This window comes from Alexandromys fortis, unplaced genomic scaffold (assembly GCF_014885135.2).
Source record: "Alexandromys fortis isolate MF-2015 unplaced genomic scaffold, M_Fortis_MF-2015_v1.1 scaffold_295, whole genome shotgun sequence".
NCBI classification, from domain to species: Eukaryota; Metazoa; Chordata; class Mammalia; order Rodentia; family Cricetidae; genus Alexandromys; species Alexandromys fortis.
The window spans coordinates 376,788-400,176 of record NW_026068169.1 but is presented as its reverse complement, the minus strand read 5'-3'; the positions used below and the strand labels follow the sequence as shown (position 1 = coordinate 400,176).

At 41.2% G+C, this 23,389-nt stretch overlaps 1 protein-coding gene across 10 annotated transcripts in view; it reads left to right on the top strand.

The window, feature by feature from the left end:
- Fam120c (family with sequence similarity 120 member C) overlaps positions 1 to 23,389 on the top strand; it is a 127,046-nt gene that overhangs the window by 15,020 nt on the left and 88,637 nt on the right. For all 10 annotated transcript variants that reach the window (XR_007589529.1, XR_007589530.1, XM_050128320.1 and 7 more), the window contains exon 2: positions 23,026 to 23,272. Coding sequence is in view for 8 of the 10 variants with exons in the window: in XM_050128320.1 (XP_049984277.1) it covers positions 23,026 to 23,272 (247 nt within the window). In the remaining 2 variants the exon portion in view is untranslated. The remainder of the gene's footprint in view (positions 1 to 23,025; positions 23,273 to 23,389) is intronic.

Here is a 23,389-nt window from a genome sequence, read left to right as displayed (position 1 = left end):
TTTGTTTTTTTTTTTTTTAAAACAGGGTTTCTCTGTAGCTTTTGGAACCTGTCCTGGAACTAGCGCTTGTAGACCAGGCTGGCCTCGAACTCACAGAGATCCGCCTGCCTCTGCCTCTAGAGTGCTGGGATTAAAGACGTGTGCCACCACTGCCTGGCTAGCAATAATCTCACTAATTGGGATTGCGGTTGTTTTCCTGGTCTTCATGGGTTTATATTCATTTTAGAATTCTTTTCAATTTCTGTGAATGATGCCTTTGGAATTTTTAGAGGGACTATATCAAATCAGATCTATAGATTGCTTTCAGAAATATGCCATTTTTATATTATTTATTTATATATATTTGACATTTATTTACTTTGGTGTTTTTCTTTGTGGGTGGCATGTCCCATGGCATGTGTGGAAAGGACAACTTGTGGAAGTCCGTTCTCTTCTCCTACCATGTGTATCCTGGGGATCAAACTCAGGCCATCAAGCTAAGCTAAGCCATTTTGCTGGCCCTATTATTTTAATTTAAATTTTTTTACAATTTTGTAGTATGTGCACATGTGAAGGCTAGAGAACAACCTGCAGGAGAGTTCTCTTCTTCCACTATATGGATCATGGGGATGGAAGTGAAGTCTGCAGGCTCGGCAGGCAGCTCTAGTTCACAGGCTTAGTGGCAATGCACTTTTACCATCGGAGTCTTTTTATAGACCCACTTTTCACGTTCTTGATGCTGTCAATCCGTGATTGTGAGTGATCTTTCCATCAGTTTCTTTAGCTTTCAAAACTTTCCATTAAAGAGGTCTTTTACCTCCTTGGTTAGATTTATTCCTAGGTATTTTTAAGGGCTGTCGATAATAAGATTGTTTTTTAGAGTTCTTTCTCAAAATTTTCATTATTAAAACACAGAAACATACTGATTCTTATATGTTGATTTTTGTATCCTCCTACTTTGGTGATAGTATTTATTAAATCTTGAGTTTTGTAGTGGTCTCTTTAATGTCTTCAAATAGGGATAATTTGACTTCTTCCTTTCCCTTTACCATACATTTTTTTTTCTTTTGCCTTTTGGCTGGCTGTGGCTAAGACCTCAAATATTCTGAATAAGAGCAGAAATACTGGGGACACTCTCGTCTAGATTCTAATCTTAAAGGGAATACTTTAAAATTTTCCCCATTTGGTATAATGTTGGTATAGATTTTTGTATGTAGCTTTCACTGTGTTTTAGTTAGTTCCTTCTGTTCCTTGTTTTTTCAGGTTTTTTTTTTTAAATGTTTATTTATTTGTTATGTATACAATATTCTGCCTGTGTCTATGTCTGCAGGCCAGAAGAGGGCACCAGACCTCACTACAGATGGTTGTGAGCCACCATGTGGTTGCTGGGAATTGAACTCAGGACCTTTGGAAGAGCAGGCAATGCTCTTAACCTCTGAGCCATCTCTCCAGCCCTCAGTTTTTTTTTTTTTAATCATGAAATGATACTGAATTTTGTCAAATGCCTTTTCTGCATCTCTGAGATGACCGTGTGACTTCTATCCTTGAGTCTCTTTATATGACATGTTACATTTATTGATTTGTATATGTTGAATCATTCTTGCATCTCTGGAATAAAATCAAGTTGATAGTGATATCTTTTTTGGTGGAGGGTGAGGTGGAGTGAAGACAGATGTTTTACTAAGTAGCTTTGGCTGTCCTGGAACTCACTATGTAGACCAGAATGGCCTCAAACTCACAGAGATCTACTTGCCTCTGTCTCTGGAGTGCTGGGATCAAAGGTGTGTACCACCACACCCAATTTACATTGTTATCCTTTTGACACGTTGTTGAATTGAGATTGTGAGTATTTTGTTGAAACTTTTTACATCTACATTTATGACAGACATGGGTCTATAGTTTTCTTTTTTGTTGTGTCCTTATATGGGTTTGGCAATAGGAATACTGCCTTCATAGAATGTATTTTTTTCTGTTCCTTCCTATTTTGGTTTGGAGACCTTTGATGTTAATTCTTCCTTAAAAGTCTGGCAGAATTGGTGTGTAATCTGTCCAGTCCTGGTGTTTAGGATAGGAAACTCTTCGTTACTGCTTTAATTTTGTTGCTTGTTATAAATCTGTTGGGATTATTTACATCCTCTCCATTTAATTTTGATAAGGCATACATATGACTTAGGAATGTATTCAGTTCTTCTGGATTTTCCATTTTAAAAAAATTTAGATTTTAATTTTTAACATACATACATTTATTTGTTTGTTTATTGTGTATGTGTCCAGATGTGTGTGTATGACATGTGGTCTACATATAGAGATCAGAAACCTGACATGCCTTTGTTTGATATGTTCTCAAGGTTATATTTAATTTGCATTTGATTCTAGGTTTAAAAAACTTCTTGATGATTTCGTCCATGATCCAGTTACCAACTAAAAGTGTATTCTTAAGACAGGTATTACATGTCTATAATTCCAGCTATTAAGAGGCTGGGCTCGGATGGTTATCCTGAAGTTAAGGCCAGTCTGGCTATAAAGCAGATGCCGCTATAGCCAGTTCTATATAACAAGACTCTCAAGTCACAAACTAAAAAATAAATTGTTTACTCTTCATGTGTTTGTATAATTTCTATAGTTTCTTTTGCTATCAGTTTGTAATACCACTATGATCTGATAAGATACAACAAATTATTTTGATATTTTTGTAATTTGTTAAAGTCTTGTTTTATGATCTAAATGCATTATATTTTAGAGAAAATTCCATGGGCTATTGAAAATGTGTATTTAACAGTTATTAGATGCAATATTCTGTAGATATGTTTGTTAAATACACTTAACCTACGGTTCAGTCTAGCTCTGAAGGTTTTTCATTGGTTATTTTTTTCTGGTTGATCTATTAATAAGGGTGGGGTATTTAAGGTACCCAGTATTATTGTATCTGGATTTATTTGTTCTTCATTTTTTCTATATTGTGTTGATTATTCTGCAGTATACCAGCAAATGAGCTGCTGCAACAAAGATTTACAGAAGCAGGGGAGGTAGCCTACATACCTGGCACACTCACTTTCCCATAGCATTATTCAAGTGTACGTTCTGTGGAAAAATGTCCAGATGTTGAATTGCTAGGGAAACTTTCATCTTAATTAAGAATTTCTTACATATATAATGTGTTTTAATCAAATACACCTCCCCCATTTCCTTCCCTTCTAAATTCTATCTTCCCTACCACTTTTCCTTCTTGTCTTCTTGTTCTTTGTCTCTTTCTTTAACCCACTAAATCCACTTACTGCTACCAGTATGTGCTATTGGAGTATGGGTAGCCTTGAAAGGCCACATCTCTGAAGAAAACTTTCACTCCTTCAGTAGCCAGTAGCTCCTGGGGTTTTCAAAAATCTCACTTCTCTTGCTTTCATCTATGATGCCAACTCTTTTCTCCAGATCCTGGATTGATTCCTTTTTAATTATTTTATTTTTATTGACTGTTTTTACAATTAGACTTTCAAATACATTTCAACTATTTAGTATCTTTTGACCTGGTAATTGCGGAGTTAGGATCTTTTGGAGGAATCGCCTTGTCATTACCCATTGAGGGTGTTTCTGTGTTGTATTTAGTGCACTTGGATGATACCACTTATGGCTTTATCTGGGTCTCTTTTTAAGGATCAGTTGTCCCTTGTAGGCTCTATCTTTGGTACCACTCAGAAAGGAGGAAAGAAACTGCTGTAATAGATTTAAAATTACACTTTCAAGGTGGTGAACCTGACAACCTGAGCTCAATCGCAGAACTCACATGGTGGAAGGAGAGAAGTGACTCCTATATGCCCACAAGGCGTATACAGCGCGCACACACATGCATGCATGCACACACACTAATAATAATAAGAGTAAATAAATGTAAAAAAAATAAATTTAAAGGTTGATTAAAGTCAGCTTCTTTACAACCAACAACCATAAAACAAAAGTGCAAAAATGATATAGAGTTTGGTATGAAGTTAAGAATTAATAGGGTCAAATTTAAAAAGGCAAATAGAAGGGCAAGAAGTGGAAACAGAGACAAAGCAAGATTAAATTTTAAAAAGTGATACAGGGGCTGGAGAGATGGCTCAGCAGTTAAGAGCACTGCCTGCTCTTCCAGAGGTTCTGAATTGAACTCTTGGCAACCACATGGTGGCTCACAACCATCTGTAATGAGGTCTGGTGCCCTCTTCTGGCCAGCAGACATACAGACAGACAGAATAGTATATACATAATAAATAAATATTTTTAAAAATGATACAAAAGAACATGAGTAAGAGAAAAACAAGCAATTAAAATAATCTGATTACAAAATAAAAATTAATTGAAATATTAATTTTTAAAATAAACATTTTAAAGATAAAATAAGGTAAAAAATAATACTAAGTGTAAAAAGAAAAGAAGAAAAACAGGCTAAATATGAAAAACAGTTTTTTAAAGATGAAAATGTACTGGAGTGGTGTGTTTCTGGGTACAAGCACAGTAAGTAGTATTAGAATCTGCCCGTTGGAGGACATGGTCAGTTTAAGCATGACTCTATCCTTACCTAGGCTTCTAGGGATTGCAGACACATCAAGGTTTTGATGTTCAACAGAGCCTTCCTTCTGGAGCCTCTGCTGGCTGCAGTTAGCTCCATAGCCTATGATCCATGTAGGTTCTCGCTCGCTCCGTACTCCCACGTTTCTGTCCTCTCTGCTGGCTAATGTCCTAGCCAAGAGTTGGATTCTGAGTTTGTTGGAGAGTTGGGGAAGCTACCCAAGGTGCTGAGAACTATAGTGGAGCTGGACCCGAGCGAGCTTCAGAGTTCTCAGTGTCACTAGCAGTAAGCCAGAAAATAGTTGTTCCCAAAAGCCCTACTGCCTACTAAATGGGGCATGGTCTCCGCAGTTTTTCTCAGTTGATTAAGTTTTTGTCTTTCGACAGAGGACAGGACCAACATGCAGTGTGCCTTTGACAGCCCAAGCCTCCAGCCACCTGAATAACCTAGCTTGCCCATCTTAGTCTCTCCCTTTCTCCTGTACTGTCATCTCACAGTACGGCAGTCCCCCACTCAGACTGTGCCAGAGTTATCCCCTGATTCTCTGACTTGTAATATTCTTTGTGTGCAGGCTCCTAGAAGAGCTTAGTCTCAAGCAACAGGTTCTTTTTCAACATGGTACTAGCTCTAGCCTTTGCACAGTTAGTGATAAATTGGATTATTTTCCTCCCATGTTGATTGTTATACAGGAGAAGTCACAGCCATACTAAATTCTCCAACTAGATTTGAGGATTATAACTGGGCTTGTCCTATGGTTTGATTGCCAGTTTCTCTTTCTTTCTTTCTTTCTTTCTTTCTTTCTTTCTTTCTTTCTTCTCTTTTTGGACCATCTGGCTCACCTTTTGGTGGTGCTTCTGGTTCTTCTCCCTGGTTTTGGCCCTAGAACTGGAGTCATGTACTACATACTATTTATCATTTCTTAGCCTTTCTATTTTTTCTGTTGTCAGCATCTATTTTTAAATTTATTTTGTATGCATGGTTCTGCTCAAGTGTATGCCTGCAGGCCAGAAAAGGCCTTACTACAGATGGTTGTGAACTACCATATGGGTGCTGAGATTTGAACTCAGGACCTCTGGAAGAGCAGGCAGTGTTCTTAACCTCTGAGCCATCTCTCCAGCCCCGTCTTCAGCATCTTATTATCTCCTTTGTGTGATTTATGATGGCCTTCCCATCTGTCTGTCTTTGGAATGGTCTGTCCTTTGTTCCCCGAGTTCTCAGAGTGTCTGATGGAAGCAGTTTATAATCTGCAATCCCCCCCTCAGAGTTCCTTTAGAAAAAAACAGTAAATTACTGTATAAACAGGCTGATCTTAAACTTGTCATTCGCCTGCCTTACCATCCTGGTTGCTAGGATTATAGGCATATCCCACCATGCCTGGCCTCAGCTCTGTACATTTCTGACTTCCCTTAATTAAAGTATAGAAAATTCTTGTTTTTGTTTGAAAACTGTCACTATCAAGTGCTAGAGATATGGCTCAGCAGTTTAAACACTGACTGCTCCTCCAGAGGATACAGGTTCTGTTACCAGCACCCACATGGCAGCTCACAGTCACCTGTAACTCTAATTTCAGGGGATCTGATGTCCTTCTGGCCTCTTGAGTACACCAGGCACATACCTGGTACACACACATATATGCAGCCAAAACACCCATACACATAAATAAAAATATCTAAAAACATTGTCAGTATGAAATCTCTTATCCAGCTAAGGTAAATGACACCTTCCCATGTGCCACCTGAGTGTTCTTTTTCTTATCTCTTGTGTTTTTTTTCTTTTTTCTAGTATTTACATTTCAAATTAAAATTCTCTCTTTTTGAGACAAGGTCTCTCTAGGTAGCCATGGCTGTCCTATGTAGGCAAAGACTGGTCTTGAACTCAGATTTGCATACCTCCTGAGCACTGAATTCTTTTAAATGAGTTCCAAGAGAGCAAGAATTTGTTTTAAAACAACATACTATGTACAAGGATTTAGAACCAGTATTATGTGTTGATTTTAGGTAAATTCTAGTAAATAAACTCATATTACAAACTGCTTAGCAAATTCTTGTTTGTGACACTGAACTTTGTTAGCTATGTACAGGAGTGCATTTCCAGTATATAATCCCATTTGATAAAAATAATAATAGCTATTACATGGACTGGCTGCCATACATAGAGATCATTTAGTCCTCAGAATCTCTGTCTTAGTATAGTTACTGTCCTCATTGTACTGTTATGACATGATTGGGCTAAGACATGAACCTTCTACTTGGTTTCAAAATCTTTATCTCAAGAGAGTATAGTTACATTTTATGGTTGCATTTTTAATTTCTTGAGAACACCTTTTCTTATATTCAGATTATATGAAATATTGCCTAGGAGCATTGGTTTTGAACCAGACATCCTGGTTTTAAATCTCTGTTCTTTTTTTCTACTAGCTGTGTCTGGAAGGTGAAGATAGCAATAAAACGATACAACAGACTTTAAGTGTTCAACTATTTAATAAAGTACTTGACCATTAGAAGGTATATACAAATACCATCTACTATTACTTTAACCAAAATAATGTGTGTCAAGTTGATTGGACATAGATCATCTCACTCTGACTTTATTATGATGATTTTTTTATTTGTTTTTTTTTTTTTTCTGAGGCAGACAGGGTCTCACTATGTAGCCCTGGGTATCCTTAAATTCTCTGTAGACCAGGCTGGCCTCACTCTCAGAGATCTGCCTGCCTCTGCCTACTGAATCCTTCTGAATGCTGGTATTAAAGGTGTGTGCCACCACCATCCAGCTGATTATGATTATAAATTATAATTCTGTATGTATGGGGGACACACATGTTCCACAGCCTGCATAAGGTCAGAGGACAACTTTGGAGAATTGATTTTGTCTTTCCACCATGGGATCCAGAAATCAAAGTCAGGCCACTAGGCTTGTATGGCAAGTAGTTTCAGCTGCTGAGCCACCTCACCAACACAGCCATCTCTAATGCTCTGAATTTAGGATGGCTTGGTGTGCATGATTTTCACGATATGTCTGTTATTTGTTCTCTAGTGTCATATCCTGTTTTTCTTATTAGCATTCTATTTTCTTTTCAGTTCAATTAACAGTTTTGAACACCTACTTTGTGCCAGACAACTTGTGCTAAATAATGCACTGTGGAATTCATTAATTCAACTAATATTCATTGGGTTCTTAGTCTTGTTGATAATACAAAAAAATACAGTATGATTCTCTAGGGACATTTTTTCTGACCCTTGTCATAAGCCCAGTGCCATGGCCAGCAGAAGTGGCAGAACCAAGATATGTGTAGTAAAGGGGGATGCAGGCCCCTTGTTCCATCCCACCCAGCTAGCTTAACCCAAAATAATTACACGGAAACTGTTCATTTAAACACTGCCTCCCCCATTATTTCTAGCCTCTTATGGGCTAACTCTCACATATTAATTTAACCCATTTCTAATAATCTGTATTGCCACTTGACTGTGGCTTACCGGCATGAGTCTAACCAGCATCCGGCTTGGGAAGGAGAATCATGGCGTCTGCCACACTGCCTTCTTCCTCCCAGAATTCTGTTCTGTCTACTCCACCCACCTAAGGGCTGGCCTATCAAAAGGCCAAGGCAGTCTCATTATTTAAGACCCTCCTACACCAATGTGCATACCAGATACCTAAGGCCTATTACTAAGGTTTAGGCAGAACTCTCTTAAGTGGTAGCTCATAGATTATATATGACCTATGCATATAGTTTTTTGTATTGTTCAAACCTTTGTTTGACCTACACTTTTGTGGGGAAGAGGGTGAATGAACACTGTTTTTTGTTTGATCAAGTGTTCCCTAGGATTTGAAGTCATGTGTTTGGACTGAATAGTAAGGAATCAACTTGACTAAGTCTCATGATACTGTCATTTGTTTGGACACATTAGCTTTTCAGGATATTGGAATTTGTTGTCAACTTCTAACAGTTGCGAAATGTTGCCCCCGAAAGTCAGACTTTCCAGCTATTCTCAACAAATCAGATCGTCTAGCAGTACCCATTTGGCCTGCCACAAAGCATTCATTTATTGGCATATCTTTTGGGCCCTGGTGTCTTCATGATACAAAGAATCTTCTATAATGATGCTCAGCAATCGCCATCTTCTGATATTCATAATTTGATGTAATCTCTTTCCACCTCCTATGGTGACTGGACCTAGTTACTTGTTTCTAATGAAACAACAAAGAAATGGAATATTTCCAGGTCATAATAAGATTTGATGATAAAAATGTTATAACTCCCATCTTCTCCTTCCCCTTCTTCCTTGCCTCCCGCTCATTGTTTTATTACTCTGATGACGCTAGCTGCCGTTTGAACTGCCCTGTGTTGAGGCTCATATGGTAAGGCATGTGGGGCAGCCTCCAACCAACACCAAGTGAGGAACAGCAGCCTTCAGTCCAACAATCTGCAAGAGAGTGGATCCTGCCAACACCGTGGTGTGGTCTTAGAAGTTGACCCTTCCCACTAAGCCTTGATGACCTGACTGCAGATGCTACTGAAATAATAAATGCTTTAAGCCACGGAGTTTTTGAGTTGATTTGTTGCACGGAAATGGGTAACTCCATTATTAGTTGTGTTTATAAGTTTAAGATAATAGTTTTAATGGCTGAATACTCACTATCTATGCAAAGGAAAAAGGTTATGCAAGAAGAATCGCATATTTATGATATGTTGATGAATCTCCATGGTATATTATTACTTGTTAACTTGTGCAAAGCCCTTGGCTCCCTCTTTAAACTTACAAAACTAAATAGGTAGAACTGGGCACGGTGGCTCACATCTGTAATCCCACCAATTTGACGACTGAGATTATACATACAAAAAGATCATATACTTAAAGGAAAATAAGACAACCAGGTTATTTTGTGTGGAACTGATTAATTTCCCCATGTATCTAAATAAAACATGTCTCCCGATACTCCAACTTAAGATACTATTTCAAAATAAACCATTGCAAGAGGAATGACCAGAATACAAAAAATGACGGATGCTGAAAAGCGTTTTGAAATTGGCTTGGAATTCAGCTGTATTTAATACAGACGGAATTAAGTGATGCGTCCGTGAAATGCAGTGGTTTGTTAAGTGAAAATGCCTAGAAACCTCCCATAGGCAGGGGTTTTATCGAGGGCCTTCTGTTGAGTGTAGAAATGACACCACAAATAAGCATCTGTGGAGGTAGAAAACTGCCGCTGCTTCGTATGTTAAAGACAGTGGTTGGACATTTATGGGACAAGTCGTGCCAGGATATCCAGTCACTTGCGAAGCTTTACAAAGCAGCCACAGAAAAGAAATAGTACCCACGTAGCTATACGGTTAGCTTCGTCATAGCTAGTGAATCGTCAAGTGTGGTTCCGACTTACAGAGGTGCGCCATCTGGAATCTTGTTAAAGGCAAATTTTCAGGCTCTAAGATTGAGGGCAGCTTCTGACCCAAAGGCTGGTGAGGAACTCCCGAGACCCTCTGCCCAACAACCTGCAAGGAATTGAATGCTGCCAACCACCTCGAGAGTGAGTTTACAAGTGGAGCATCGAGGCGATTGCAGCCCTCAAGCTGAGTTGTAGTCCGTGAGTGAGCTCGAGCCCAACCTACTAAGTAGGAAAAGAATGGGGGGGGGGGGTGTGATCATCATTCTGTTCCTCAAGACATCCAGCTGGTGCTTTGAACTTGTATTTGGATACAACCAATGTTGTTGTAAATCATCAACAATTTTGTTAACAATTTTGATGTAAAATCAGTTGTGGTGGCATATACTTGAATCTCAGCACTGATGGACTGAGGCAGGAGGATTGCTGCTAATTTGAGGCTAGCCTGGGCTAAACAGCAAGGACTGGGACATTCAGGGCTACACGGCAAAACCCTGTGTCAGAAAATCAAAAAGAAAAATAACACTGCAGCCTATCAGTTAAATCTAGGAATCCCTGATTTTTGTGTGTTGGAGGAAAAAAAAAAACCCTGCTAAATGTGGCGAATGCCGTTAATCCTGGCACTAAGGAGGCCGGTCTCTGGGTTCAAGTGCTATCACTGTTGGACTTAGGAAGCTCCCTTTTGAAACAGAAACACATGATCTCCTGGGGCTGGAGATAATAGATGATTGTGAGCTTCCTTAAGGATGCTGGGAGTCAAACCTAGGTCCTCTAGAAGAGCAACCAGTGAATTCAACTGCTGAGCCATTGTCTCTCCAGCCCTTGTGTCTCATAAAAACATTAAGACCTGAAGACCGCTTGTCAGGGGCATAGGGCTTCTTGCTCTAAGAAGAGTGTTTTTTGTATTTTTGTGGTTTTTTTTTTTAATGCAATGGTTGAAATTGTCTGGGTTTTGGGGTTCTTTGTGTGTGTGTTTTGTTTTGTTCTGTTTTGACAGGGTTTTTCTGTATAACAGCTATGACTATCCTGGATCTCTGTATACTAGACTGGACTCAAACTCACAGAGATCCACCTGCCTCTGCCTCCCAAGGGCTGCGATTAAAAGCCTGGGCCACTACTTTGCCTTTTCTGGTTTTGGTTTTTGTTTCTGAGACAGGGTGTCACAGTGTAGGCCAGGCTGGCTTTGAACTTACAGAGATCTACCTACCTGTTTCCTGAGTGTTCAGATTAAATACATGTATCACCATGCCTTGCAATTGTCTGTTTTTTGAACATTATCACTGCGTGTGTGTTTATATGAGTGTATGTGTACATGTGTCTGCAGGTGCCTGTGGAGCTGGAGTTACAGGCAGTTGTGAGCCACCTGACGTGGGTGCCGGAATTTGAATTCTGGTCCTCAAGATTGAGGACCGATTGAGCATCAAGTACTCTTAACTAGTGCGAGATCTCTCCAACTCCAGTTGTTGTTTTTTTAAATAATTTTCACTTTTATATGTATGAATGTTTTGCCTACATGTATGTATGTACACCACATTTGTGTCTTCTGCCCAAATAGGCCTGAAGAGGACCCTCTGGAACAGAAGTTATGAATGGTTATAAACTATCATGTAGGTGCTGGGAATGAAATCCAGGTCTTCTGCAAGAGCTGCAAGTGCCCTAAACCACTGAGCCGCCTCCCCAGTCCTCACTTGTCTGGTTTTAAGTCCAGCGTCTAACCTGTGAAGTCCAGTATTTTGCTCTATGTACTGTTAACATCTAGAAAACACAATTTAGTTTTTAAATTACATTCCTGGAAATTGATTTTTCTGGGCTCAACTTCTTTCCTTTATTTTACTAGCTGCCTACCTCCTGGAAGCACTTGCAGCCTCTGGTTCAAGAACCCTTAGGTTTGTGGGTCTCGACCTTCCCGATGCTGAGACTCTAGTACAGTTCCTCGTGCTGTGGTGACCCCAACCATAAAATTCTTTTCTTTGATACTTGATAGCTGCAGTTTGCTACTGTTAGGGGTCATAATGTAAATACAGGATAGGCATGTTATCTGATAGGGACCCCTGCCTTAGAGTATCTTATTTCAGCTCCCCTTCCTCACCATGTGTCTGAAGCTCTCCTTCAAGATGGAAGGTTTTAATCTGGGAAGAAAGCGCTACACAACAAGATCAGAAAATGGTATTATCTTTGGTGTGAAATTACTTTAAATAATTTATTTTGCTGTTTTCCATAGTCCTGCCTGAAGATATAAATGGCTATAATAACTATGCCACTGACAGGCTCACAGCCTACTTATACTTTATGGCTTGGTATTTATTATATTGATCAGAAAAATGGATGTCTTCCAGTTGCATGTATTAGAGAGATAACATACTTGGTGTGAAAAGAAAATTATTTTAAAATAATTCAAGTTCTGCCATTTAACTGTATTTTGGGCCAAGTTAATAATGAAAAAAGTTTGAAACCCTGTCTCAAAAAAAAAAAAACCTTTGAAACTTCAGTTGTCCCTATTTCAGGGAAAGAAGGGGAATTAATGATATAACACTCATTTTTTTTTAAAGATTTTATTTATTTGTATACAGTGTTTTGTCTGTATGCTTGCTAGCCAGAAGAGGGCACCAGATCTTATTACAGATGGCTGTGAGCCACCATGTGGTTGCTGGGAATTGAACTCAGGACCTCTGGAAGAGCAGTCAGTGCTCTTAACCTCTGAGCCATCTCTCCAGCCCTATAACACTCATTTTTAACAGGATTAGAAGGATAAATAAGAGGACTCTTCCACTATCTAGCCCAGGCTGGCCTTGAGCATACTATGTCTCTCAGGCCCATACTGGCCTCAGACCTGCGGCCTTCCTCCAGCCTCAGCCTCCTGAGTGCTGGGCTCTATAGGCACAGGCATCTGTGCTCAGCTAAGATGTCTTAAATTGCCTGGTCTAGAGTCTGTCTTGAATATCCATCTCTATGACATCAGCTCCACAAGTCAGCTCAGTGCTGTAACCACCACATGCAGCTCCATGCTGGATGTAGTAAATACTGGTTATCGACTCAGCTCTTGAAGCTTAAGTATAATAATAGAACACACGGTTTCACAGAAGTATCACAGTGTGGAGTAAGTAGTGACTTGAGAGAGTGAGTCTTCAGTGCAATGAAAGAGCAGCCGCTGCATGGGCATGTCTCTCTGCTTTCCCGCAGGTTAGGGAACAGCTGTAGCCTCCTTTGAAGTTCCTTTTGGAATCCACATACAAAATCTCCAGTCATCTGTGTCACAGCATTGCACGCTGTCTGTCTTACTCCTGAAGGGAAAAGGATCTGGAAGGAAAGCAAAATAAAAACGTTTTTTGAGGCAAGATGTCACTGCAGGCATGGCTGACTTGGGACTTGCTGTGTAGAATAGGCTGGCCTTGAACTCACAGAGGCATGCCTACGCTTCATGCCCAGCACAAAACAGAATCTACTATCTTAGAATTCCTTCTGATGGAGGGAGAAACGCTTTCTAATGGCAGGTTAATTCTGCATGCCAGTATTTTGTCACTATTTTCAAAGGTTTTCATAATGTGTTCCCTTGATCATTGGTAGAATGACTTTTCTCCAAGTCTATAAACCATCTGTCCAGTCTAAAGCGTTGTCACCAGCTACTGCATTGCTATCACCATTTCCATTCATCATTTGCCCAGTCCTTGTCTGCCAGGTCAGCCACCATTGGAAACACCTGACGGAATCATATATGTAACAATATTAGCATCCCTTCTTCCTCCCTCTCTCCCACACTCTCTTCCCCCTCCTCTTTCTTTTGTCTATTTGCTAGTTTGTTTCTTCAGAGTCATATTATGTAACCCTGGCTGCCCCGGAACTCAGCAGTGCAAATCAGCCTGGCCTTGAACTCACAGAGATACTCCTGTCTCAACTTTAAATGCTGGGATTAAAGACAGGCACCACCATGCTGGGCCTCACCTCCTTAGCATAGCAGCTGAAGTCTCACAGAGGGTCTTGAACTCTCTGAGGGTGGGTTAGGACTGCTTAGTTTCTTTGTGTTAGGTTTGGTTGTAGAATTGCTTCCAGGTGAGGGAGTAAATAGCTTGAAACTAACTGCAGTCTCAGTGAGGGATTTTAGGACCAGGTCATTCCGGTAGCATGAGTCATTAAGTGTGCGCAGTGTTTGAACAGTGGTCATTTACAAATATAAATGTAGGTGGAGCTCTGTTGAGAGCACACACACAGACACTCTTAGAGCCAGTAAGGCATTGCTGGCCAGTGGCTTCCTGGGGAACTTGCCCAAATCATGCAGCTTCAAGCTTCACTGTTCTTTGTCTTTCACAAAAACTACATCCTAGGGCTGGAGAGATGGCTCAGCAGTTAAGAGCACTGGATGTTCTTCCAGAGGTCCTGAGTTCAATTCCCAGCAACCAACCACATAAGGCCACAGCCATCTATAATGAGATCTGGTGCCTTCTTATGGCATGTGAATATATAATAAATAAATAAACTTAAAAAAAAAAACCTACATCCTAGTTGACACACTTTGGTCAGTGAGAAGCAAAAGTATAGAAGCCAAAAAGTAAGGTTAGTGCATTTAGGTTCTTTTCTGGATCCTGAACTATGGACTAAGTCTTTGATGGATTAGGTCTTTGCTCTTGTTTCAGCAGGTGTTGGGGTCTACATGCTGGGTTCTGAGGTCAGAAGGGTGCCTCTGGCATGGTGTCAGTTGTGCTAAGGTCTCAGGGCATGTTTCAGACAGTAAATTAATATTCATTTCATGATGACTGAGTAGTTTCGTTGATGATTCCTAAATACTCCAGAAAAATTCCAAAACACGTGAAACACACTTCTCCCAGGCCTGTATTCTAAGAACTACATGAACGAACGAATGAATGAATGATTGAAAAAGGAGCTTCAAACCAGGCCACCATTTGTTGCAAATTCATGGTCAGTTCAACAGCAGGGTCATCCCCCCACCCCGCATGCTAGATTATTCGCATCTGTATATCTGAGCATCTGACAGAAGAGTTGAGTACGGCTCATCAAATTTAGATAACAGAAGATTCCTTAGGAAAACCCCAGCCATTTGTCTAGCCCCTTTAGCAACTGGTGTATTTTTGATGGCTTGTAGGAGGGATAAAAATCTTTGATCCGGGGACTGGAGAGATGGCTCAGAGGTTAAGAGCATTGCCTGCTCTTCCAAAGGTCCTGAGTTCAACTCCCAGCAACCACACGGTGGCTCACAGCCATCTGTAATGAGATCTGGTGCCCTCTTCTGGCCTGCAGGCATACACACAGACAGAATATTGTATACATAATAAATAAATATTTTAAAAAAATCTTTGATCGGAGTGGAAATTTTCATAGACTTTCTCCATCAATTTCTAAGGCTGAACAGGCCTCTCAGGTAGTGTTGTTGCTGCTAAGCAAAAGTGACCTCCATTGTGCTAGACCTGGGTGGGGGGGAAGGGAGGCAAGACCATGGGGGCACCCACATACAGGCTGAACTGACAGGGAGGTTCCTTGTCTCTTACTGTTTCTAGCATTATTGTTATTATTCTTAAGAGTATGTGCATGCATTCGTGGGCCTATTGCAATGCACAAGCGTGGATGTTAGAGGCCACCTTTGTGCAGATGGTTCTCTCCTTCCACCTCTTTGTGAGTTCTAGAGATTGACCTCAGGTCGCCAGACTTGCATAGCAAGCACCTTTACCTCTGAACCATGTTACTGAACCTCATTCCTTGCTTTGTTTTTTTTTCTTGATGATAATCGCCCTAATAAAGTTTTGAATTGTATTTCCCAGATGAAAATAAATGTTCAAGGAAGTAGGGAAATGGAACTTCAGTGCAGTATTGGTGGGATGGTCAGTAAAGGGACTGCTATGGACAAAATGATGGAAATTCTTCAGCGACTAAAAAGGAAACTGCCATAATCCAACAGTTCCACAGCACAACCTTTACGCCTAAGGCTTAGGGAAGGCCATGGGAAAGGGGACAGGAAGAGGGGAAGATCCAGATGACTCGATCATCTGCTGTTAGCCAGTGTCTTCTAGACACGACAGAGAGCTACACTTCGGAAACTTGAGCAGTGTGGTTTCCTAAACAGGACCTGGAAAAGAACAGCGTGGATGAGTGAAGTGTCGCACGGTCCTACTCTTAAATGAAGAGCTGCAAGCAATCAATCTTCTCCAGAGATGAGTCCTCTTACAGCTTAACCCAGTTCTAAGTGGTCAGCCCCAAACATACATATAAGATCAACAGTAAATGTCCTTCGTAGACTGCCCCCCCCCCGTGTGTGTGTGTGTGTGTGTGTGTGTGTGTGTGTGTAATAACAGTATATAGAGAATTTGGCAATCTCAACTACTTCCAGCGCTCCATTGGAAATCAGCACACAATCCCTCATGACGTTATCAAGTTTAGCATACAGGAGATAGTTTTGTTTGTTTATTTTGTTTTGGTTTTGTTTTTGGAGACAGGGTCTCTCTGTAGCTTTGGAGCCTGTCCTGGAACTCCACTCTATAGACCAGGCTGGCCTTGAACTCATAGAGATCTGCCCGTCTCTGTTTCTGAGACTGAGTACTGAGAACTGAGATTAAAGGCGTGTGCCACCACCGCCCTGCCAGGAGATGGTTTTGAAACAGTGTCTAGAACATCGTACATAACTAATAATGATTATTACTTGACTGCCTGAGATGTACATAATCTGCAGTCCAGGTATACATCTGCTATAGAGGTCAGAGGCTCTGCTGCTTTCCTTTTCAAAAAAAAAAATTATTCTTTGAGACGGGGTTTCTCTGTAGCTAATGCTGTCCTGGAACTAGCTCTGTAGACCAGGCTGACCTCAATTCCCAGAAATCCATTTGCTTCTTCCTCCTGAGTGCTGGGATTAAAGGCATGTGCTACTACACCTGCTGGGCTCTCTCGGGAATCATTTCTGTAGTTCATTGCTTTCCTTTTTTGTAATGTTGGTAGTCTTTCTTCAGTTTCCTCTGTCTCTTGCATCTTGCGGTTAGACTTTGCTCATGGGACCTTTTCCTCCTAGCGGGTTGCCTTGCCCAGCCTTAATAGGAGAGGTGGTGCCTTGTCTCACTGCAACTTGATCTGCCATGGCTGGTTGATACCCATGGGACACCCACCCCGTTCTGAAGAGAAACAGGAGGAGGAGTGGGTGGGGGTGCGATGGGGGGAGGGACTGGGAGGAGAGGAGAGAGGAAAGGAGGAAAACTGATTGGGCTGGGAAAATTAATAAAAGGAATAGAGACGAGTATGATAGAAGCTGTAGGGGCCGGGAGAGATGGTTCAACAGTTAAGAACACAATCTGCTCTTTCAGAAGACCCTGGTTTGAGTCTCAAAACCCACATGGTCCAACAACCATCTGTTCCGAGCCATCTACTGCCCACTTCAGGCCTCCAAAAGTGAGGCATGCAATACATGGCAAGCAAAACAGTCATATACACAAAATAATAGAGCCTAGATGGGTCTACACTAGGTCCTCTGCGTGTTACTAATTTTTTTACATTCCAACTTCAGTTTCTCCTTCCTTTCCTCACAGATCCCCCCCCACATCCACTTTGCCCCCCCCATCCACCCTTCATTTTCTATTCAGAAAAGAACAGGCCTCCTCCCATGCATATCAACCAAACATGGCATATTAAGTTGCAATAAGATTAGGCACCTCCCCTTGTATTAAGCCTGGACAAGGCAATCCAGTATGAGGAAAAGGGTCCCGAAAACCAGCAAAAGAGGCAGAGAGACAGCTCCCACCCCCACTATTAGGAGTCCCACAAGAGCACCAAGCTGTAAAGCTGCAACATACATGCAGAGTGCCTAGGTCAGTCCCAGGCAGGCTTCCTGCTTGGAGGTTCAGTCTCTGTGAGCATCTGTGAGCCCAGGTTACTTGATTCTGTAGCTTTTCTTGTGGTGTCCTTGACCTCTCTGGCTCCTACAAGCCTTCCTCTCCCTCTTCCATGGGATTCCCTGAGCTCTGTCTAATGTTTGGCTGTGGGTCTCTGCATGTGTTTCTATCAGTGGCTGGACAAGGCTCACTGATGACAGTTGGGCTAAGCACCAACCTCTAAGTATAGCAGAATAGCATTAGGCTTCATTACATTGACTTTTATTTGCCAGTTGTGTTTGGTTCTATCCTGGGTCCCTGGGCTGTCTAGCCTCTGGCTCCTGTGCTCTAGGAACTGTCAGGGGTGGGCTCCCTCTCATATCATGGGTCTCAGGCTGGACCAGACATTGGTTAACCATTCCAATAATTTCTGCTCCAACTTTGCCCCAGCACATCTTGTAGGCAGGACAAATGGAGGTTGAAGGTTATGTGGCTGGGTTGGTGTTCCAGTCCCTCCATTGGAAGTCTTGCCTGGTTACAGAAGATGCCCAGTTTAGGCCACCTATCCCCTATTACTAGGAGTCTTAGCTAGGGTTTAGCCTTGAAGCTTCCTGGGAGTTTCCGTTACACTAGGTTTCTTGCTCATCCCAGAGACGCCCCCTCCATTCCAGACGTCTCTTCCAGGACTCTTCCCCTCCATCTTTCCCCCACCAGATCTCTCCTGTTCCCATCCCCACCCGCCCCCAATCTATCCTATTTCCCCTTCCCAGGGAGATTTAAGGCCCCCCCCCCCCCCGAGTCCTCCTTGTGACTTAGCTTCTATGGTCTGTGAATTCAATTCCACATGGTTATCCTTTACAGCTGATATCCAATTATCAGTGTCATGCTTGTTTTTCTGGGTTGTCTCACTCAGGATAATTTTTTTCTAGTTCCATTCATTTGCCTTCAGATTTTATGATGCCATTGTTTTTTTACTGCTGAGTAATACTCCCCTGTGTAAACGCACCACATTTTCTTTATCCATTCTTTGGTCGAGGGCCATCTAGGCTGCTTCCAGGTTCTGGCTATTTTGAATAAAGCCGCTATGAACATAGTTGAGCAAGTGTCCCTGTGGTAGGATGGAGCATCCTTTGGGTATATGCCCCAGAGTGGCATTGCTGGCTCTTGAGATAGATCTATTCTCAATTTTCTGAGAAACTGCCATCATTATTTCCAAAGTAGCTGTACAAGTTTGCACTCCCACGAGCAGGGAGGAGTTCCCCTTGTGTTGGCAGCTATTGGGGGCTGTGGATCTCCGGACCCTGAATTCCCTGTGAGCGGCTTGTTTTTCCTATGCTTGCAGCCGCTCTGAGCAAAACTTGTTTTCTTCTGCTCTGAGCAGCCGACAGCTACTCTGAGCGCGAGACTGCCTGCAGCTGCTCTGAGCACCAGACCCTGATGGCAAGCTGGTGTGCCGGCAGCTGAAAGATCCCGAGACCTGGGCGTGGTTAAGGATCTCTGTATAAGCTTCCTCTGACCACAGTAAACTTGGCATTGGCATTCCTGTATCAAGGATGACCCGTGTCTGTGTCTCTATGTGTTTTAAAGTCTCTCAGCCCCGTTCCGGCTCGGTTTCCAGCTTGTGGACCGTCTTGTAGTGGCACGGGCGCTACAGGACAGTCGGGTTTTTACATTCTTGCCAGCATCAGCTGTCACTGTGTTTGATCTTAGCCATTCTGACAGGTCTAAGATGGAATCTCAGAGTCATTTAGATTTGCATTTCCCTAATGGCTAAGGATGTGGTATCTCGGCCATCTGAATTTCTTCTGTTTGAGAACTCTCTGTTTAGATCTGTAACCCATTTTTAATTGGATTATTTGGTTTGTTGATTTCTAGTTTCATGAGTTCTTTATGTTTTGGAAATTAGCGCTCTGTCAGATGTGGAGCTGGTTAAGATCTTTCCCCATTCTGTCGGCTTCCATTTTGTCCTGTGGGCAGTGTCCTTTGCTATGCAGAAGCTTTTCAGTTTCATGAGGTCCCATTTATTAATTGTCAGTTTTTGTGCCTGCTATTGGTGTTCTGTTCAGGAAGTTGTCTCCTGTGCCAATGCGCTCAAGACTGTTGTCCACCTTCTCTTCTATCAGGTTCAGTGTATCTGGATTGTATTGAGGTATTTGATCCACTTGGACTTGAGTTTTATGCACAGTGATAGATGTGGATCTATTGGCATTCTTCTATATGCCGACATCCAGTTATGCCAGCACCATTTGTTAAAGATGCTTTCTTTTTTCCACTGTATAGTTTTTGCTTCTTTGTTAAAAATAAGTGTCCACAGGTGTATGGATATACTTTTTGGTCTTTGTTTTGAATCCGCTGATCTATCTGTCTATTTTTATGTCAGCACCGTGCTGGTTTTATTACTATAGCTTTGTGGAAGAGCTTGGAATCAGGGACGGTGATACTTCCAGAAGTTTTTTTTAATTTTATTTTACAAGATTGTTTTAGCTATCCTGTTTTTTTGTTTTGTTTTGTTTTTCCATCTGAGGTTGAGTATTGTGTTTTCAAAGTCTGAAAAGAATTATGTTCGGATTTTGATGAGGATTGCATTGAATCTGTGGATTGCTTTTGGTAGGATGGCCATTTTTACTATGTTAATCCTACTGATCCATGAGCATTGGAAGATCTTTCTGTTTTTTGGTATCCTCTTCAGTTTCTTTTTAATATTTTTTTATTATGTATACAATATTCTGTCTGTGTGCGTGTCTGCAGGCCAGAAGAGGGCACCAGACCTCATTACAGATGGTTGTGAGCCACCATGTGGTTGCTGGTAATTGAACTCAGGACCTCTGGAAGAGCAGGCAGTGCTCTTAACCTCTGAGCCATCTCTCCAGCCCCCTCCTCTTCAGTTTCTTTCTTCAAAGACTTGAAGTTCTTGTCATATAGGTCTTTCACTTGTTTGCTTATAGTTATCCCAAGATATATTATTTGTGGCTCTTGTGAAGGTATTGTTTCCCTGATTTCTTCCTCTGCCTGTTTATTATTTGCATAAAGGAGGGATACTGATTTTATTTTGAGTTAATTTTGTATCCAGTCACTTTGTTGAAGGTGTTTATGAGCTGTAGGGGTTCCCTGGTAGAATCGCTTATGTATAGTGTGCTGGAAGAAAATATCATCAGAAGACAGCATAAAACCATTCCTTACTCTGGCACATCTGGAGTTAACTGTATCTGTAGGTATAAATATGTTATAACACTTTGGTTCCTTTGCCTAGATATTAAATTAATACTTTGCTGTGCTTTCTGCTTATTTGTGCCTTTGTCCTTATGTGACCTCATGTGTGACATGAATATCAACAGTGATTAAACTCTTTCTACATCCTACCAATTTTAATGTATTGAAACTCTTGTTACACTCCACAAAATTATTATTACTTTAGAACATCAAGACATATCAGTTGAGCTAGGCATGATGATACATACCTTTAATGTGAGCAAGCACTCGAAAGGCAGAGGCAGGCAGAGCTCTATGAGGTTGATGCTCATTTGGCCTACATAGTGAGCTCCAGACCAGCCAGAACTATATAGTAAGACCCTGTCTCAAAAAACCAAAGCAGCAACGACTGCAATGGCAAACAATAGGTCTTCTGAGTTCAAAGACATTATCAAGATCTATAGACTGTAGAACCAAACAAGTCTGGGCTTTTCTCTTTCTAGCTATATGACTTTGGAGATAAATGGCCTCATAGGATTTTTTACATATAAATGAATTAATGCATATAAAGTATAAAGGTCTATTGCTTTGCACATAGCACATAGTTAGGACCTGTTAGTATTGTCATTAGTATGTAGTGCTATGCACCAGCGTGGAGCCTGAATGGTAGAGCCAATAACAATGGAGGCCAAAAATGCAGCGATAAAGTCTCTGTAGTCAAGGAACTTAGTCTGGTGGAGCCAGTGTACAGGTAACTTTGGTATGCTTCATTTACACCAAATAGAGCATGTGCAGGAAGGGTATGTAATAGGCTGTCTCTGTTTCTATTAAAAATAGTGCTGTTTGGGGAGTGTGCTTGGTACCAGAAGTGATATGTATGCTGGAGTTAGGTCAGCTTCCGTCGTATCTTACTCAAATAGCTTTAAGGCCAGCCATCCTTTTACAGCTTTGTTTCTGTTTTTAAAATAGGGTAAAATTTTGACCCTTGACTAATGGAAATAATCTCTGTGGGTTTCCTCTGGGGAACCCTGTGAGAAACCTCCCTTGTAGAAGCACTTGCCTTTCTTAAGATGCTCCTAAGGGGAGAAGAAACAAGAACTGTGAAAGGGGGGTGCTATGCTGGACCTGGGGGTTTCTAGCACCCACTTTGGGCAGTTTATAACTGCTTGCAACTCTAGTTCCAGGGGATCCAGTGACCTCTTCTGACTTCCACGGGAATCTCCATGCACTGATGCACAGGGACACATTCAGCATACATACATACACATAAACAAATAAATCCATGTTTGAAAAAGTTGATAGGTGAGGGTGTGGAGATCTGGCTCAGCAGTTGAGAGCAGTGGCTGCTCTTCCCGAGGATCCGGCTTCAATTCCAGCACCCCCACAGCAACTCACAGCTGTCTGTGACTCCAGTTCCAGGGGGATTTGACACCCTCACACAGACTTGCATGCAGGCAGAACATCAATGTCCATAAAAAAAAAACCTGATAGATGAACTAAGATTTCTATTTCCACTTCTAAATACTTTGATTCATATATACCTTACCATGATTGTTGTGATAAGATTATACAGGTAGAATATGCACAGTACATAGCTACTGAATAATTTCTTTGTTTTTCTTAAGAAGATCTCTGTTGGGCTGGAGAGATGGTTCAGTGGTTAAGAGCATTGCCTGCTCTTCCAAAGGTCCTGAGTTCAATTCCCAGCAACCACATGGTGGCTTACAACCATCTGTAATGAGGTCTGGTGCCCCCTTCTGGCCTGCAGGCATATATGCAGAAAGAATTGTATACATAATAAATAAATAAATGTTTAAAAAAAAAAAAGAAGATCTCTGTTATGGCTTCAAGCAGAAACCAGAGATTTAGTATTATATTAAATAATTAATATAGTGTACATCAAGGAATAGTGTGTTGATTTTACAACTTAAGGGTTGGACAGTTAGTAGACATGTGTACAAGCACAATCATATTCTAAGCTGATATACAATTTGCTTGTTTTGTTCTTTTTGGCCAAAGATAATCTAAAATTTTATCATCATAAATTAGGCACCATCCTTCCTGATTTCTAATCTTGTTAGATGCATATAGATCAGTTTCTGGGTCATGACATGTTCTCTTTTTCTTCTCTCCTAGGTCTTTCAGAGCCTGGAAGACCACCATTTGGAAGTGGTGGCTTTTTTCAGAGAAAATGGCTTTCATGGTCTTCTTGCTCATGACTCCGAATATGCGCTCTACAATATTCCATCTTACTACAGTTCCCATGCGCTGAAGCTCAGCTGGAATGGGAAGAACCTCACAACCAACCAGTTCCTGATGCAGGAAGTGGCCAAGCAGCTCGGTTTGAAGCGAATAAATTTCCCCATATTTGCTGCACTGCTTGGTAGGTCGTCTAAGCCAGAGAATCCAGTGTTTGGTAAAGTTTCTTCTTGCAAAGATAGGATGAGCAGACTCGAGTAGTTTAGCCTGGCAGTATTGGGTTTGCTTTTTTAGAGACTTC